The sequence below is a fragment of the Mustela erminea genome, chromosome 8 (assembly GCF_009829155.1).
Source record: "Mustela erminea isolate mMusErm1 chromosome 8, mMusErm1.Pri, whole genome shotgun sequence".
Lineage (NCBI taxonomy): Eukaryota > Metazoa > Chordata > Mammalia > Carnivora > Mustelidae > Mustela > Mustela erminea.
Genome location: NC_045621.1, coordinates 95071055 through 95089070, shown reverse-complemented (window position 1 = coordinate 95089070; position 18016 = coordinate 95071055). Strand labels below are relative to the sequence as shown.

Genomic DNA, 18016 nt, shown 5'->3' with positions numbered 1-18016 from the left:
CAGGCGCCCCATCATTTTACATTTTTATCAAAAATGTATTTGTCCTGATCGCTCCACATCTTCATCAACACTTGTTACCTTTTTGATTATAGCCATCTTAGTGGATGTGAAGTGATATCTTATTTTGATTTGCATTTGCCTGATGGCTGTTGATACTAAATATTTTTTCATTTTCCTTTTTGCCATTTGTATACCTCTTTAGGGAAATGTCTATTCAGATCCTTTGCCCATTCTTAAATTGGGTTGTCTTTGTATTATTCGGTATAAGAGTTGCTTATACATTTTGGATACAAGTCCCTTAGCTGTATAATTTGGGAATACTTTCCTCCTGTTTTTCATGTTGTAACATTTATCATTGGGGGTTATCTTTTAACTTTCTTGATAGTATCTATAGTTTTTGCTCCTACATTTAGATCTGTGATCCATTTTGAGTTAAGGAAAAGATCCCGTTTCATTTTTTTGCATGTGGATATTCAGTTGTCTACAGATGATTTTTTAATGCTTATATTTTAATACTGTCTGTGGTCAAAAGGATTTCTTACTCCTGTGGTTGAAAACTAATTTTAGCTCCATACCAGGTGGTTGTCTACCCTGGGTGCACACTGGAATCACTTGAGGAACTTTTAAAAAATTACAGTGTTTTGGCTACAGCCTCAGAGATTTTGTTTTAATTGGTCTGTTGTGGAACCTATTTATCAGTACATTTTTTAAGCTTCTTCAGTGATTTTAAAGTCTAATCAGGTTGAGAACCATAGCTATATCCTCCTCAAAAAAAGAAATGGAAAAAAATTCACTGTTTTTTTAATGTTTTACTATATTTTTCTCCCTTTCAATAATGTGTTGCATTTGGCAGTAGAAGAAACAGTTTTTAGTTTGCTAAACAATTAATTTTTAAATTTATGATTCTTTTCTTTTCTTTTTTTTTTTTTTTAAAGATTTTATTTATTTTTTTGGCAGACTGAGATTACAAGTAGGCAGACAGGCAGGGAGAGAGAGGAAGGGAAGCAGGCTCCCTGCTGAGCAGAGAGCGGATGTGGTCTGGATCCCAGGACCCTGGGATCATGACCTGAGCCTAAGGCAGAGACTTTAAACCACTGAGCCACCCAGGCACCCTAAATTTATTTATATATATATATGAATTTTTTTTTTTTTTAAGATTTTATTTGACAGATCGCAAGTAGGCAGAGAGGCAGGCAGAGAGAGAGGGGGAACAGGCTCCCTACTGAGCAGAGAGCTCGATGTGGGGCTTGATCCCAGGACCCTGAGACTATGACCCGTGCCGAAGGCAGAGGCTTTAACCCACTGAGCCACCCAGGCGCCCCTAAATTTATATTTCTTAAATGGAGGATTATATTTTATATCATAGGCCATTTAAGATGAAATTAGATTCTGGTAACAAGTAAATCCTAAAGATGACTTGTGTTTAGGTGTTAGAGAAAATCTCTTAATACAGAAAGGCAGTGAGTTTACTCCTCTGTTTTCCCATGCAATGAGAAAATAAATTTCCAAATAAACATAGCAGGAGGACTCTGATGTACATATGTCAGTTCAAGTCAGAGAGTATACCTTTCAGATAGAGTAGATCACAATGTATATATTATCCAAATATATTACATTTTTCTAATACATCCACAAATATTTGTAAGTATATTTAAATATTTTCACTTATTTAAAATGTATTATATATTTCCTAGCATCTTTGGGACATATGGGGGTTATCATAAATATTAAAAAAAGGTAATTCCTAAGGTAATTATTAAATGTGTAGGTACTGTTGAGTTCTGTGATATAAAGCAGAATAGAACATAGTCTTTGCTTTTTACAGTCTAGTGGAGAAATAAATATATTAAAAAAATGATTAGTGGGGCGCCTGGGTGCCTCAGTTGGTTACGTGTCTACCTTTGGCTCAGGTTATGACGTCAGCTTCCTGGCATCAGGCTTCCTACTTGGCTGGGAGTCTCCTTCTCTGTCTCCCTTCGGCTCCCCCATGTGTGCTCTCTTTCTCTCTTCATCAAATAAATAAACAAAATCTCAAGAAAAAAAAAGCTGCTAAACCGTTTTTCTAAACTGGTCATGCCATTTTATGTTTTTAGCAATGTATGAGATTTGTTATTCCATTCTTTCTGACAGGTGGGATCGTCAGATTTCTGTTTTTAGTCATTCCATTGGGTCTGAGGTGGTATCTCAATGTGGTTTTTAAATTTGGATTTCATGATGACTTCTAATATGTGGTAGTATCCACTAATTCATGATAGTTAACTGTGTTCATCGGTCGTTTTTTAAAATTTTAAATCATTTTACTTACTTAATTTGAGAGAGAGAGAGAGTACATGAGCAGGGGGAGAGGCAGAAGGAGACGCATACTCCCTGCTGAGCAGGGAGCTGGATGTGGGACTTGATCCCAGGATTCTGGGATCATGACCTGAGCCAAAGGCAGACACTTAACTGACCCAAGCCACCCAAGCACCCTCATTGGTCATTTATATCTTCTTTTGCTAAGTTTTTAGTCTTTTGCTCCTTTTTTTTTTCTTAAATGAGATTGTTTAGTTTTTGTTTTTGTTTTTAAGATTTTATTTATTTACTTGACAGAGAGAGATCACAAGTAGGCAGAGAGGCAGGCAGAGAGAGAGGGGGAAGCAGGCTCCCCGCTGAGCAGAGAGTCCAATGCAGGGCTGGATCCCAGGACCCCGAGATCATGACCCGGCTGAAGGCAGAGGCTTAACCCACTGAGCCACCCAGGTGCCCCTGAGATTGTTTCATTTTTTTAATTATCCTCATACTCTGGTTGTGAGTCCTTTGTCAAATACATGTATTCTGTAAAAAAAAATACATGTATTTGAATCTTTCCTTCAGTCATGGCTTCCTCAGTCATTTTCTTCTTGTCTTTTGATAAGCATAAGTTTTTATTTTAGTGAAGTTCATTTTCTTAAACTCTTCTGAAGTTTTATTTTAATTCCAGTTAGTTAACATACAGTGTTAAATTAGTTTTAGGTGTACACTTAGAGTGATTCAACAATTCCCTACATCACCTGATGCTCATCACAAGTACACTCCTTAATCCCCATCACTTCTTTGAGCCATCCCTGCAAGGCTCTCTCCTTTGGTAACAATCAGTTTGTTCTCTATAATTAAGAGTCTGTTTCATTAATGAGGAGTATGTCACTTAATTTTTCTTCATTCAGGTATTGATGGATGCACTTGAGCTGCTTTCATATCGGGGTTATTGTAAATAATGTTGCCATATAAACATAAGGGTGCATGTAGCCCCATGAATTAGTGTTTTTGTATTTTTTGGGTAAACTCCTAGTAGTTTGATGACTGGATCATAGGGTAGATCTGTTTTTAACTTTCTGAGGAACCTCCATACTGTTTTCCCCAATGGCTGCACCAGTTTGCATTCCCACCAACAGTGCAAGAGAGATCCTTTAACTCCACATTCTCGTCAAAACTATTTTCTTGTGTTTTTGACATTAGCTATTCTGATAGATGTGAGATAGTATCTCACTGTGGTTTTGATTTGCATTTCCCTGATAATGAGCAATGCTGAGCATCTTTTCATATGTCTTTTGGCCATCTGGATGTCTTTCTTTTGGAGAATTGTCTGTTCATGTCTGCCCAGTTTTAATTGGGTTACTTGTGTTTTGGGTGTTGAGTTTTATCTGTTCTTTATGTATTTTGAATACTAACCCTTTATCGGGTATGTCATTTGCAAATATCTTTTCCATACAGTTTGTTGCCTTTTAGTTTTGTTGGCAGTTTCTTTCATTGTGCAAAAGTTTTTTATTGTGATGTAATCCCAATAGTTTTGTTTTTTGTCTCCCTTGCCTGAGCAGACATATCTAGAAAAAAGTTGCTATGGCCAAGTTGCAGAGAAGTACTGCTTGTGTTCTCTTTTAGGAATTTTATGGTTAGGTCTCACATTTAGGTCTTTAATCTATTTTAAAGTTATTTTTGTATATGGTGTAAGAAAGTGGCCCAGTTTCATTCTTCTACATATTGCTATCTACTTTTCCCAAACACATTTGTTGAAGAGATAATCTTTTATTATTGCGTATTCTTTCCTGCTTTGTTGAAGATTAATTGGCCATACAGTTGTGGGTTAATTTCTGAGTTTTCTATTCAGTGATGTTGATTTATGTGTATATTTTTGTGCTAGTACCATACTGTTTTGATCATTACAGCTTTGTAACATAACATGAAATCTGGAATCGTGATGTCTCCAGCTTTTGTTTTTCTTTTTGAAAATTGCTTTGGCTGGGGGCTCCTGGTTGGCTCAGTCAGTTAAGCTTCTGACTCTTGATTTTGGCTCAGGTCATAATCTCAGGGTTGTGGAGTTGAGCTCCATGTTGGGCTCTGCACTCAGTGGGGAGTCCACTTGAGATTGTCTCACTCTGCCCCCTCCCTTGCTTGCTTGTACACACTCTCTCTCTCAGATAAATAAATCATTTTTTTTGTTGTTGTTGTTAAGGATTTTTATTTATTTGACAGACAGAGATCACAAGCAGGCAGAGAGGCAGGCAGAGAGAGAGAGGAGGAAGCAGGCTCTCTGCTTGAGCAGAGAGCCCGATGCGGGGTTCGATCCCAGAATCCTGAAATCATGACCTGAGCCGAAGGCAGAGGCTTTAACCCACTGAGCCACCCAGGTGCCCCAATAAATCTTTTTTAAAAAAAGATCGTTTGCTTTGGCTAGTTGGGGTCTTTTGTGGTTCCAATTCAAATTTTAGGATTATTTGTTCTAGTTCTGTGAAGAATGCTGTTGGTAGTTTGGTAAGGATTGCATTAAATGAGTAGATTGCTTTGCGTAGTGTAGACATTTTAACAATATTTATTATTCTGATCTATGAACATAGAATGTTTTCCCATTTCTTTGTATCATCTTCATTTTTTTTCATCAGTGTTTTATATATAGTTTTAGAGTACACGTCTTTCACCTCTTTGGTTAAGTTTCTTCCTAGGTGTATTACTGTTTTTGGTGCACTTGAAAATGGGATTGTTTTCTTAATTTCTTTTTCTGCTGCTTCATTACTGGTATATAGAAATGCAACGGGGTGCCTGGGTGGCTCAGTTGTTAAACATCTGCCTTTGCTTCAGGTCCTGATCCCAGAGTCCTGGGATTGGCCAGCATACTGCTCCCTGTTCAGCTGGAAGCCCTGCTTCTCCCATGCTTTCCCTTTCCCACTCCCTCTGCTTGTGTTCTCTCTCTTGCTGTCTCTATCTCTGTCAAATTAATAAAATCTTTAAAAAAAAAAAAAAGGAATGCAACAGATTTCTGAACCTTGATTTTGTATCCTGCAACTTTACTGAATTCATAAATGAGTTCTAAGCAGTTTTTTGGTGGCATCTTTTGGGTTTCCTCTATATAGTATCATATCATCTGCAAATAGTGAAAGTTTGACTTGTTCCTCATTGATTTGGAAACCTTTGATTTTTGTTGTTGTTGTTGTTTGATTGCTGTGACTGGCACTTCCAGTACTATGTTGAGTGAAAGTGGTCAGAGTGGCCACCCTTGTCTTGTTCTTGACCTTAGGGGAAAAGCTCTGTTTTTCCCCATTTAGGCATGGTGGTTAGTTGTGAGTTTTTCATATCAGGCCTTTATTATGTTGATGTAGTTTCCTCTAAACATACTTTATTGAGGGTTTGTAGCACAAGTTGATGTTGTACTTTGTCAGATTCTTTTTCTCCATTACTGAAATGATCATATGGGTTTTATACTTCCTCTTACTGGGGTGATGCATCACTTTGATTGATTTGCAAATATTTAACCACCCTTGTATCCTGGGAATAAATCCCACTTGCTTGGGGTGAATGAATTTTTTTTTTAAATGGTTGTTGTATTCAGTTTTCTAGATTCTGTTTAGTATTTTTGCTTCTGTGTTCTTCAAGGAATATTTGTCTGTATTTCTCTTCTTTTGTGGTGTCTATCTGGTTTTGGTCTGTCTGGTTTTGGTATTAGGATAAGAGTGGCCTGTTGGAATGAATTTGGAAGTTTTCCTTTTCTGTATTGTGGAATAGTTTGAGAGGAATAGATTTTTTTTTTAAATAATTAAAAAAAAAATTTATTTGGGAGGGAGTGCCTAGTGAGTGAGAGAACACAAGTGTGGGGGGAGGGGCAAAAGGAGAGGGAGAAGCAAACTCCCTGCTGAGTGGGGAGCCTGATATGGGACTTGATTCCAGGATCTTGGGATCATGACCTGAGCTGAAGGCAGACATTTAACTGACTGAGCCACCCAGGCACCTGAGAAGAATAGATATTAACTCTTAATTTATTTATTTATTAAAGATTTTACGTATGGGGTGCCTGGGTGGCTCAGTGGGTTAAAGCCTCTGCCTTCGGCTCAGGTCATGATCCCAAAGTCCTGGGATCGAGTCCCGAATTGGGCGCTCTGCTCAGCAGGGAGCCTGCTTCTCTGTCTCTCTCTGCCTGCCTCTCTGCCTACTTTTGATCTCTGTCAAATAAATAAATAAAATCTTAGAAAAAAAAAGATTTTATGTATTTTTCAGAGAGGGAGAGAACACAAGCAGAGGGAGAAGCAGGCTCCCCCAAGAAGCCCAATTTAGGGGCCTGGGTGGCTCAGTAGATTAAAGCCTCAGGTCATGATCTCAGGGTCCTGGGATCGAGCCCTGCATCGGGCTCTCTGCCTAGCAGGGAACCTGCTTCCTCTTCTCTCTCTGCCTGCTTCTCTGTCTACTTGTGATCGCCGTCTATCAAATAAATAAATAAAATCTTAAAAAAAAAAAAAAAGAAGCCTGACTTAGGTCTTGATCCTAGGATCATGACCTGAGCCAAACAAAGGCAGATGTTTTAACAACTGAGCCATCTAGGCATCCCAGCTCTTCAAAGGTTTGGTAGAATTCACCTGTGAAGCCCTCTGGTCCTGGACTTCGATTATGAATTTAATTCCTTTGCTGGTTATTGGTCTGTTCAAATTTACTATTTCTTCTTGTTTCAGTTTTAATAGTTTATATATTTCTAGGAATTTTACTTTCTTCTAGGTTGTCCAATTTGTTGGCATATAGTTTTCCATAATACTCTCTTACAGTTGTTTGTATTTCTTTGTATTTTGTTTATATTTTTTTGATATTTGATATTTTTATTTCTCTTCTCTCATTTATGACTTTATTTGGGTCCTCTTTTTATATTGATCAGTCTGGCTAGAGATTTTTCAATTTTATTGATTTTTTTTTTCCCCCTAAAGAACCAGCTCCTGTTTCATTGGTATGTTCTAGTGTTTTTTTTGTTTGTTTGTTTTTGTTTTTTTTAACGTTTCTGTTTCATTTATTTCTGCTTTATTTATTTATTTATCTTTATTATTTCCTGCCTTCTGTTGCTTTTAGGTTTTGTTAATTGCTCTTTTTACAAAAGCTCCCTTACATGTAAGGTTAGGTTATTTGAGGTTTTTCTTGCTTCTTGAGATAGACCTGTTCCTATAAACTTCCCTTTTAAAACATTTTCATATATCCCAAAGGTTTTGAACTGTTACATTTTCATTTTCTTTTTTCCCCCCATATACGTTATTATTTCCTCTTTTATTTCCTGCCTGACTCATTTATTGCTTATTAGCATGTTACTTAATGTCCATGTATTTATGGTCTTAACAGATTTTTTCTTGTGGTTGACTTCTAATTTCATAGTGTTGTCAGAAAAGATACATGGTATATCTTCAGTCTTTTTTGAATTTGTTGAGGCTTGTTTTGTGGCCTAATATGTGATCTGTTCTGGAAAACGTTGCATGTAAACTTAAAAAGAAGTGTATTCTACTTTCATATGATGGAATATCCTGCATAATAATTTCTGTTAAATATCTAATATCTGTTAAATCCGTTTGTACCAGTGTGTCATTCAAAGCCATTGTTTTGTTGATGATTTTCTGTTTAGGTAGATGATCTGTCCATTGATGTGAATGGGGTGCTAAAGCCCCATACTGTTACTGTGTTATTATTGATTAGTTCTTTTATGTTTGTTATTAGCTATTTTATGTATTTGGGTATTCCTCATTTTCTTAATTTTTTATTTTATTAGTGCCTTTTGAGCCCTGTCAAAGGAGTCTTTGCCAATCTCAAGTTTGTAAAGACAGTTCTCTGTTTTCCTCTATTTGAATATCTTATTATTCCAGGACCGTTTGTTGAAAAGACCATCCTTTCCCCTTTCCCTACTGAATTGCAGTAGCTCCTCTGTTGTAAAATGGATAAGTGTGAATGTATTTCTGGACTATTATGTCTAAATGATCTGTTTGTCTTTATGCCACTACTACAGTGTCTTAATTACTATAGCAAAATAAGTCTTAAAATTAGGTAGTATATTTTTCATCAGAATTATTTTAGATATTTTAGGTCCTTTGGATTTCATTTTCGTTTTAGAATCAGCTTGTCAATTTCTACGAAATGCCTGCTGGGATTTTGATTAGGAAGGTGTTGAATTTACAGATCTATTTGAGGAGAATGACATCTTAATGCTGTTGTGTCTTCCAATCCAAGTACATTGAGCTCTCTTTAGGTCTTTAATAGTCGCTTATCAATGTTTTGAAGCATTCTTAGGTAGAATTCTTGCTCATCTTTTGTTACATGTATTTCTAGTTAATTTATTTTTGATGTTGTAAGAGTGGTATTAAAGAAATCATTTTCCGATGGGACCAGGGAGGGAGACAAACCATAAGAGACTCTTAATCTCAGGAAACAAACTGAGGGTTGCTGGGGTGTTTGGGGGGAAGGGATAGAGTGGCTGGGTTATGGACATTGGGGAGGGGATGTGCTATTGTGAGTGCTGTGGATTGTGTAAGACTGAGGATTCACAGACCTGTACAAATAATATATTATATGTTAATTAAAAAATCATTTCCAAGTGTTTGCTGCCTGTATATAAAAATACAGATGGTTTTTGTTTATTGATCTTGAATTCTTAACTTCCTAAGCTCATCAGTTAGTTTTAGTAGTTTGTACATTGCTTTGGATATTCTGGGTACATATCAGATCATTGTGAATGCAGACAGTTTTATTTCTTTCCATTATATATGCTTGTTTCTTTTTTATGGTCTGATCAGTGCCCTCAGAGGTTATTTTTGATGAATCACTCGATTAATTTTGAACCAGAGCTGTCATTTCTGATTCTAATCATAAATATATACCATACTAAAATTTGGTGTCAAAGGACTGTATCATAATGGAATTGAAGGAGGCAGATTAGAGTATTGTTTTTTGTTGAACTGATTATCTTAAAAAGTCTGTTTGGGAGCCAGAACCTGGATACCACTTGTTTATTGAATACAAGCAAATCCTCCTTGAGATGGCTGTTGGTAAGGTTGACAGTAGTTCTCAGAATCCAAAATTAGGGTCAGGTAATGTTTCTTTGTATCATTTAAGTAGAGTATTTCAGCTTTTCTGTAAGCTTGAAGAATGTGCTTTTCTCTCATTTTCTGGACTTTGCTCTTGTCCTTAGTTTTAGCCTTGATTGCTTTATAGTGGGCATTCCTTGTAGCACACCAAGCTCTTAAGTATACAATTTGAGAATTTTGGTATGGGCCATATATATCTTAATTCAATACAGATTAACCTTACTTTAGAGAAACCCAACATATAAAATTACAGGTTTTAATATGTATCATATGTGATGGTTTTTCTCTTAATAAAAAGATTGGTGTTTGATATATTAATATAATATACCTGTAAGACATTTAAAATATGATTTAACTTCATTCAGAATTACAAATACTTTTCCAGAAACACATATAAAAAATTTGAGTGTTCTACATTAGGTATGATCATGAAAACACTTTTTATAAAAACCCAACAACTCACAGACTCATTACTTACATATTTTCTGTCTAGTTTGGAACTGTCTTTGCTTGGCAAGTTGCTGAGTTGGTATTTCCTGCCTCATAGTGGTGTTCTGCTGCAGTGACTGTATACCTCCTCTCCAGTGGTAGGAATAGCTATGGCAGATTAGAAAATGGGAAAAATCCTTTTTTATAATTATGTTGTATAAGTCAGGGGGCACTTTGGAACTTTAAATTAAAATGTTTTCCAGTCAAGGAGTTGCTATTTAAATGAAAATATTTAAATACCAAAGCTTGCTAAAGGAGGTTGCAGAAATATGTTAAGGAAGTAAGTCCGACAAATGTCATGTCACTCAAGTTGATTCTACAAACTGCTTTTTATTAAGCAATTCCTGATGTCCAGTAATGCTCTGTACTATATAATGATATCAATGTGAGATTTTTATGATAAAAATATATTTTGCTGCCATATTTTTTCCTAAATTTTAAAATTTATGAAATGTTACCATTCTCAGCTGAAAGTAACTCAGATTCTGCTAATGGTAGAAAGGGTTTTTTTTTTTTTTTAATGTAAGAGGCATGGGACTTACTGTATATTCTTGATTTTATATATATATCTTACAAAAATTATTCAAAAATTATAATTTTGTATGTCTCTGGATAGTTAATATTTTAAAGGAACTTCCTTGAGGATGTGTTTTTCCATTTTATTGTTAAATATAGGGTATATTTACTTCTGGCACATGGGAAGAGAAATCAGATGAAATTTCCTTTGCTGACTTCAAGTTCTCAATCACTCATCATTATCTTGTACAAGATTCCACTGATAAAGAAGGAAAGGATGAAGTATTGGAAGGTAAGTTGTTAACTACATATTTTGAAACTCTTGACTGTAAGAGTGATTATAATTTTGAATTATGAATTTAGTTCTCTTAATTAAATAGTGCCCTCTGGAGATGTTTTGCATTTGCGAAGTTGTTTCACTACATCTGAAATAGAATATGATCTTTTTAGAAGAACAGTCATAGCAGCATTTCAAAATTAATTAGATTAGCAAAATATTTATTGCGTGCACTTCTAACCCCCAGTTAAAAGAAATTTATAGTCCAGTAAGGGATATATGGTCTATAAATAACTAATGGTCATAGGAGATAGAAAATGATAAGTGCCATCACAGAGCCCAGAAAAAGTGCTACTGAAATTCAGAGAAGAAACGATCAGTTCTAACTGAAGAGAGATCAGGGAAGATGTAATGAAGAATTAAGCAATAAGCTGGGATTTGAAGGATTTAAAAATAAGTTATTTTCTGATTTATCAGTGTAGTGTTTTGGTTATACCCCAAAGTTTGTAGTCAGATCAAATGGATTAGAATTCAGGAGCCAAGGGCAGACACTCAACTGACTGAGCCACCCAGGCACCCCCCAAAATCTCTTCCTTGAGGTAGAGTAGCATGTAATAGTGAGAGACCAAGGTATTGGAAAAATATGAATCTTGGAGCTGTCAGTCAAATACCCTTCTTTACTCACTTATACAATAAACATGCAGAATGTGTGTTAGTTTTTCAGGCAATTGATGATATTATGCTAAGTGAAATAAGAGAAAGGCAGATATTATATGATATCTCTTATATGTAGAATCTAAAAAAAAAAAATGAAAACAAACTTATCGGACTTACATTTATGAGAATAGACTGGTGGTTCCCAGAGGTGGGGGTTAAGGGTGGGCAACATGGATGAAAGAGGTCAAAGTACACATTTACAGTTACAAAATAAATAAGTCACGGGGATGTAATTAATGTCCAGCATGGTAACTATAGTTAATCGTACTGTATCATATATGTGAAAGTTGCTCAGAGAGTAAGTTGTAAAAGTTCTTATGACAAGGAAATTTTTGTTGTTAACTGGTGACAGATGTTGACTAGACTTAACGGTGATCATTTTTGCAGTGTATACAATTAATGAGTTGTTATGATGTTGTATACCTGACAGTAATATAATGTTAAATGTCAGTTATATTTCAATTGACAAAATAAATTAAGGAAAAAAGTTTTTCTGCTTAAAACAGATTATCATTTATAAGTGTAGGCCTGAAATATTTGTACCTTTTCTTGTATAGGAATAAAATTATATAACCTTTTGTATTATATGCATTCTTTTTAGAAACAATAAACTATTTGACACAGTGAGAGAGGGAACACAGCAGGGGGAGTGGGAGAGGGAGAAGCACGCTTCCAGCTGAGCAGGGAGCCCAGTATGGGGCTCTGTCCTAGGCTCTGTCCTAGGATCATGACCTGAGCCCAAGGCAGATACTTAACGACTGAGATATCCTTGTTTAGTGGTTATAAGAAGCCCTTATGTAAATGGCCAGAGGCTAGCAAAGACTAGCCATAGGAGATGATAAAGTGTTGACAGGATTCTAAGTGAAATTTTGAACAAAAGTAGGGTCAAAGGCAGATCAAGAAGAACAGATAAAATGTCGCTTGGTAGGAAGGATGAGGAAACGTTTGAGTCATGACTTAGAAGAAAGGAAAATATACATGTAGGAATAATACTTTTTGTTTTTAGAGGCTGGCTTTTTTGAAATAAGGCAGTGGGAAAGAGAAATCTCTCTCACCCCAAATCGTAGAGCAAGTCCTAGATATAAATCCTTGAGTGGGCGCCTGGGTGGCTCAGTGGGGTAAAGCCTCTGCCTTCAGCTTAGGTCATGATCTCAGGGTCCTGGGATTGAGCCTCACATCGGGTTCTTTCCTCAGTGGGGAGCCTGCTTCCTCCTCTCTCTCTCTCTCTGCCTGCCTCTCTGCTTACTTGTGATCTCTCTCTGTCAAATAATAAATAAAATCTTAAAAATCAATCAATCAATCAATCAATCCTTGAGCAATTGCAAAACTACATGGACTAGCAGGATGTTACATAATGTGATTTTTTTTTCCAGTCATGTTATAAAATTTTGTCTTAGACTGAACATACTAATTTTTTCATTATTAAATGTTTTTGTAGATGTTATTCCACAATCTATGCAAGATTTGTTGTGTATGAATAATGACTTTCCTCCAAGAGCACATTGCCTGGTAAGATGGTAGGTATACTTTTACTCAGGTAACTTTTAGTATGTGGTTTGGGGTGACCCCAACATCTCCCCCAGGCTCAGTGATTTGCTAGGAAGATGCACAAAACTCAGCATATGGGTATACTTACTATGATTTATTACAACGAAATCTGCAAACAGAATTAACACAGGGAAAAGGTGGCTGAGGCAAAGTTTGGAGGCATTTGTGTTTGAGTCCTTTCCTAATGGAGTCACACAGAACGTACTTAATTTCCTTAGCAAGTTGTGACAGCACCTGTGAGATGTTTTCTATCAGGGAAGCTTGTTAGAGGCTCAGCTCTTAGGGTTTATAGTTGGGGGCTGGCACCCTTTGACTAGTACATAACAAAATTTCAGACTCCCAGAAGGGCAGTAGGTGTTTGGCATAAACCACATTGTTTGTACAAACAGATTAAGCACAGTAACTCTTACTGGACAGTTTTTTGAGAACCCTCCCAAAATCCAAATTCCTAGAAGCCTGCCGAAGGCCTTGCATGCAGGCCATACTTTTTTTTTTTTAAGATTTTATTTATTTATTTGACAGACAGAGATCACACATAGGCAGAGAGGCAGGCAGGGAGAGAGGGGGAAGCAGGCTTATCGCAGATTAGAGAGCCTGATGTGGGGCTCAATCCCAGGACCCTGGGATCATGACCTGAGCCGAAGGCAGAGGCTTTAACTCACTGAGCCACCCAGGCATCCCTCACTTATATCTTAATTATAAATGTGTTAAGTTAATATAAGAGGTACATCACACTTAAAAGGGCATTATTTTATTTTATTTTATTTTGGTAGGGGTGGTGTTGAAGCATACCACCACCAAAATGTCTCAAGTGTGAATGTGTGGTCAAGAAAGGAGACCTAGTTAAAATAGATTTATATACTGGTTTTACATTAGTGTGTTGGTGTGAGTTGGTCTTTTAATTTCTTTTTTGGGTAAGATTTATTTATTTATTTGAGAGAGAGAGAGAATGGATATGCAAGTGGGGGGAGAGGCAGAGGGAGAGGGAGAATCCTCAAGCAGACTCCATAGTAGGTAAGGAACCCGCTGCCCCTGAGATCATGACCTGAGCTGAAATCAGGAGTTGGATGCTTAACTAACTGAGCCACCCAGGCACCCCTTGATTTTTTATAAAGAATTTCTAAGAAAGGAAAAAAAGTCTTTGCTAGCTAGTGTGATTACTATAACAAGTAGACTGTAGCACACTAAAAAAACTAATTGCAGATGCAAATAAACTGGATATTGTTTCATAAGTATGCCTGTCATTTTAGTGTGATCTTTTAGTAACTGTGAACTTAAACAAATATAAGAGAATTTAGTACATTACCATTTAACTTAATCCATCCAGATTCTCTTCTGATCTTTTAAAATGTGAATGTATACATTTAAAATGACAAAATACATCAGAGGGCAGCACAATTCATAGAACATGACTTTGTATGTATTCATTCACTCAACATTAATTAAATACCTACTATTTGGCCAGACACTGAATTAAACACACTGAAGTTTAATTTCTAGCTCAATACTTATTGTCAACTTTGGGAAAATTACTTAATTTCTCTGAGTTGGTAAAGACAGAATAATAAATAATAGGTACCTTTCAGAGTAACTGCGAGGATTTAATAAAATAATGGTACATAGTATGTTTACCAGACTCTGAGTGCTGTTACATAATTTCTGTTCAGCTGTATTTTTTAAAGTTTCTAAATAGACATGAATTTTGAGGGAACATTATGTAACCCATTACAGTCCTTACATCTAGTCTCCCCCAATTCATGTCCATTCCACAGATAAAACATATTCTTTTCAGCTTTTTGGTATTTATTTCATAAAACTGGGTTTGACACATAGTCCATAGTTTAAAAATATTTGTTGAATAAACAAGCAAAACCTTTCTATGTATGAATGAAGTACTTGTTAGTGATATATTTCTTCATATTAATGAAAATCACTTGTTAATAGTTTTTTTAACCTTTACATTAATTTAAAAATTTTTTTATTTTAAAAATTAGCATATAGTAAAATTGACTTTTTTTTTTAAATGAATAGTTCATTAACCTTCAACACATATGTATAGATTTTTAAAAACTACTACTATAATCAGGATATACAACAAAGTGTTACCTCCTAAAAAAACTCTTCTTGTCCATTATTATTTCTGGCAATTAATGATATATTTTTGATAGCTTTGTCTTTTCAAGAATGTCATAGAGATAGAATCATATAGTAGCTGTTTGAGACTAGTTTCTTGCCATATAATGCTTTCAAGATCCTTTTATGTAATTCTGTATCAGTAGCTTATTCCTTTTTATTGCTGAGTAGTATTCTCTTGTAAGGGTATACCACAGTTTGTTTATTCATTCATTTGTTGAAGGTTATTAAGGCTGTTTCTAGGTTTGGGCATTTATGATTAGAGCTTTACAAATATATGTGCACAGATTTTTGTGTGAAAGTACATTTTTAGTTCACTGGGCTAAGATTGGGTTGAGATTGCTAGTTATATGGTAAGTGTTTATTTTTAACTATAAAAATTGGCCAAAACATATTATTGCGACTGCATCAAAATATAAAGCTTCTGCACAATGAAGGAAACGGTCAGCAAAACTAAAAGGCGACCTACTGATTGGGAAAGATATTTTCAAATGATCTATCCCATAAAGGATTAGTATCCAAAGTATATTAAAGAACTGATACAACTGAACACCCAGAAATCAACCCAATTAAAAAATGGGCAAGCATGAACAGACATTTCTTCAAAAAAGACATCCAGATGGCCAAACAGGCATATGAAAAGATGCTCAACATCGCTCATCATCAAAGAAATGAAGATCAAAACTACAATGAGATACCACCTCACAACTGTCAGAATGGCTGAAGTCAAAAACATAAGAAACCATAAGTGTTGATGAATGTGGAGAAAAAGGACCCCTCTTGCACTGTTGTGGGAATGCAGACTGGTGTAGCCATTGGGGAGAATAGTATGAGGTTCCTCAGAAAGTTGAAAATAGAACTACCCTATAATCCAGTCTTCACACTACTGCATATTTACCCCCAAAATATGAAAACACTTACTCAGAGGAATACGTGGATCCCTATGTTTATATAGCAGCATTATTTACAAGAGCTAGGATAAGAAAGCAGTCTAAGTGTGTCCGAGGATAGATGAATGGATAAAGATGTGTGTGTGCACACATGCACACAGACACAGACACAGTGGAATATTACTCAACCGTAAAAAGAATGAAATCTTGCCATTTGCAACATCATGGATGGAGCTAGAGCTGGCGAAATAAGTCATAAAGACAAATATCACATGACTTCATGTAGAATTTAAGAAACAAATGAACGAAAAGAAAAAAAAAGATAAACAAGAAACAAAATTATAGAGAACAAACTGATGGGAAGGTGGGTGGGGTGATGGATGAAATAGGTGATGGGGATTCAGGAGTGCATGTGTCATAATGAGCCCTGGGTGATGTATGGAATTGTTGAGTCACTATATTGTACACCTGAAACTAGTGTAACATTGTATATTAACTATACTGGAATTAAAAACAGTTAAAAAAAAAAAAGAAAAAGAAATGACCAAACTGATTTCCTGAGTGACTGAACATTTTGCATTTCCACCAGCAATGTATGAAAGTTCCATTTGCTCTTTGTACTCATCAGCATTTGCTGCCAGTATTTTTTATTTTAGCCATTGTAATAGGTGTGTTGTCTGTCAGTTTATTAATTTTTTACTTTATGGGTCATGTTTCAGTGCCTTGTCTAAGAACTCTTTGCACCATGTCCCAGAGTTTTCTCCTATGTTTTAAAAATAAACTGAAAAAAGTTTTTTTGGTTTATTTCTCATTTATAGAAAGATTCAAAGATAGTGCAGTGTGTTCTGGTATATCCTCGCCCAGCTCTTCCTACTGTTAGCAGCTTATATTACCATGATATATATGTCAAAACTGAGAAACCAACATTGGTCCCTCGTTATTAGCTTAACTTTAACTAGTTTTACACTAAAGTCCATTTTCTGATTTAGGATCCAGGCATTTAGTCATCATGTCTTTTTAGTTTGTCTCAGGTCTTTGAAAATGGCTCAGTCTTTCCTTATTTTTCATCTCAACAGTTTTGAGGAGGTTGAGTCAGGTATTTTGTAGAATGTCCTTTAATTTAGTTTGTCTCTCTTTTGCTTTTGATAACAGTTGGGGTTGTGGGATTTTGGAAAGAATACCATTGAGATGAATTGCCTTTTCATCACATATCAGAAGGTCATGTTATCAACATGACTTAATCAGTAGTGATGTTAACTTTGATCCTATGGCCAATTCTGTGTTTTGTTCTAAAAGTTTTACATTTTGTATGTAGATCTAGAATCTGTTTCAAGTTAATTTTTTGTATAGGTAAAGAGTTTTGGGTCATGGTTCTTTTTTTGCAAACAAATGTTTAGTTGTTCCACCATCATTTGTTGAAAAGAGCTTCCTTTTTCCATTGACTGACTTTTATGCCTTTGTCAAAAATCATTTGGTCATATTTGTGTGGGTATATATCTGGATGTTCTTGGTTTCTGTAGTTTTAAGTCTTTAATTTAGGTGGTGTGATTCGTCCAACTCTTATTTCTCCTTTTCTCACTTGTTTTGATTTTTCTAGCTCCTTTGTTTTTCCATTTACATTTTAGAATTGGTTTATTTATATCTACAAAAAGTCCTGCTGGGGCGCCTGGGTGGCTCAATCAGTAAGCATCTGCCTTTGGCCCAGGTCATGATCCCAGAGTCCTGGGATCTAGCCCCGCATTGGGTTCCCTGTTCAGCAGGGAGCCTGCTTCTCCCTCTCCCACTGTTCCTGCTTGTATTCCTTCTCTTGCTGTGTCTCTGTCAAATAACTAAATAAAATCTTTAAAAAAAAAGTACTGCTGGAATTTTTATTGTAATTGCCTTATATCGCTAGACAGTTTAGGGAGAACTGATATCTTTGCTATGCAGTATTTCATTTTATGAACATGGTCTCTCAAGTTAGTTACATCTTCTTTGATTTCTTTTATTAGTGTCTTACTGTTCTCAGCATGTAAATCCTGTATATGTTTTATCAGATTTTTTTCTCCAGATTTTTATTTAAATTCCAGTCAATTGATATATAGTGTAATGTTAGTTTCAGGAGTAGAATTTAGTGA

The 18016-nt window shown here is 35.7% G+C and overlaps 1 protein-coding gene across 4 annotated transcripts in view; it reads left to right on the top strand.

Moving 5' to 3' along the window:
• RAB3GAP1 (RAB3 GTPase activating protein catalytic subunit 1) overlaps positions 1 to 18016 on the top strand; it is a 113828-nt gene that overhangs the window by 19166 nt on the left and 76646 nt on the right. For all 4 annotated transcript variants that reach the window (XM_032354077.1, XM_032354076.1, XM_032354078.1 and 1 more), the window contains 2 exons: positions 10494 to 10626; positions 12767 to 12845. In XM_032354077.1, coding sequence (XP_032209968.1) covers positions 10494 to 10626; positions 12767 to 12845 — 212 coding nt within the window. The remainder of the gene's footprint in view (positions 1 to 10493; positions 10627 to 12766; positions 12846 to 18016) is intronic.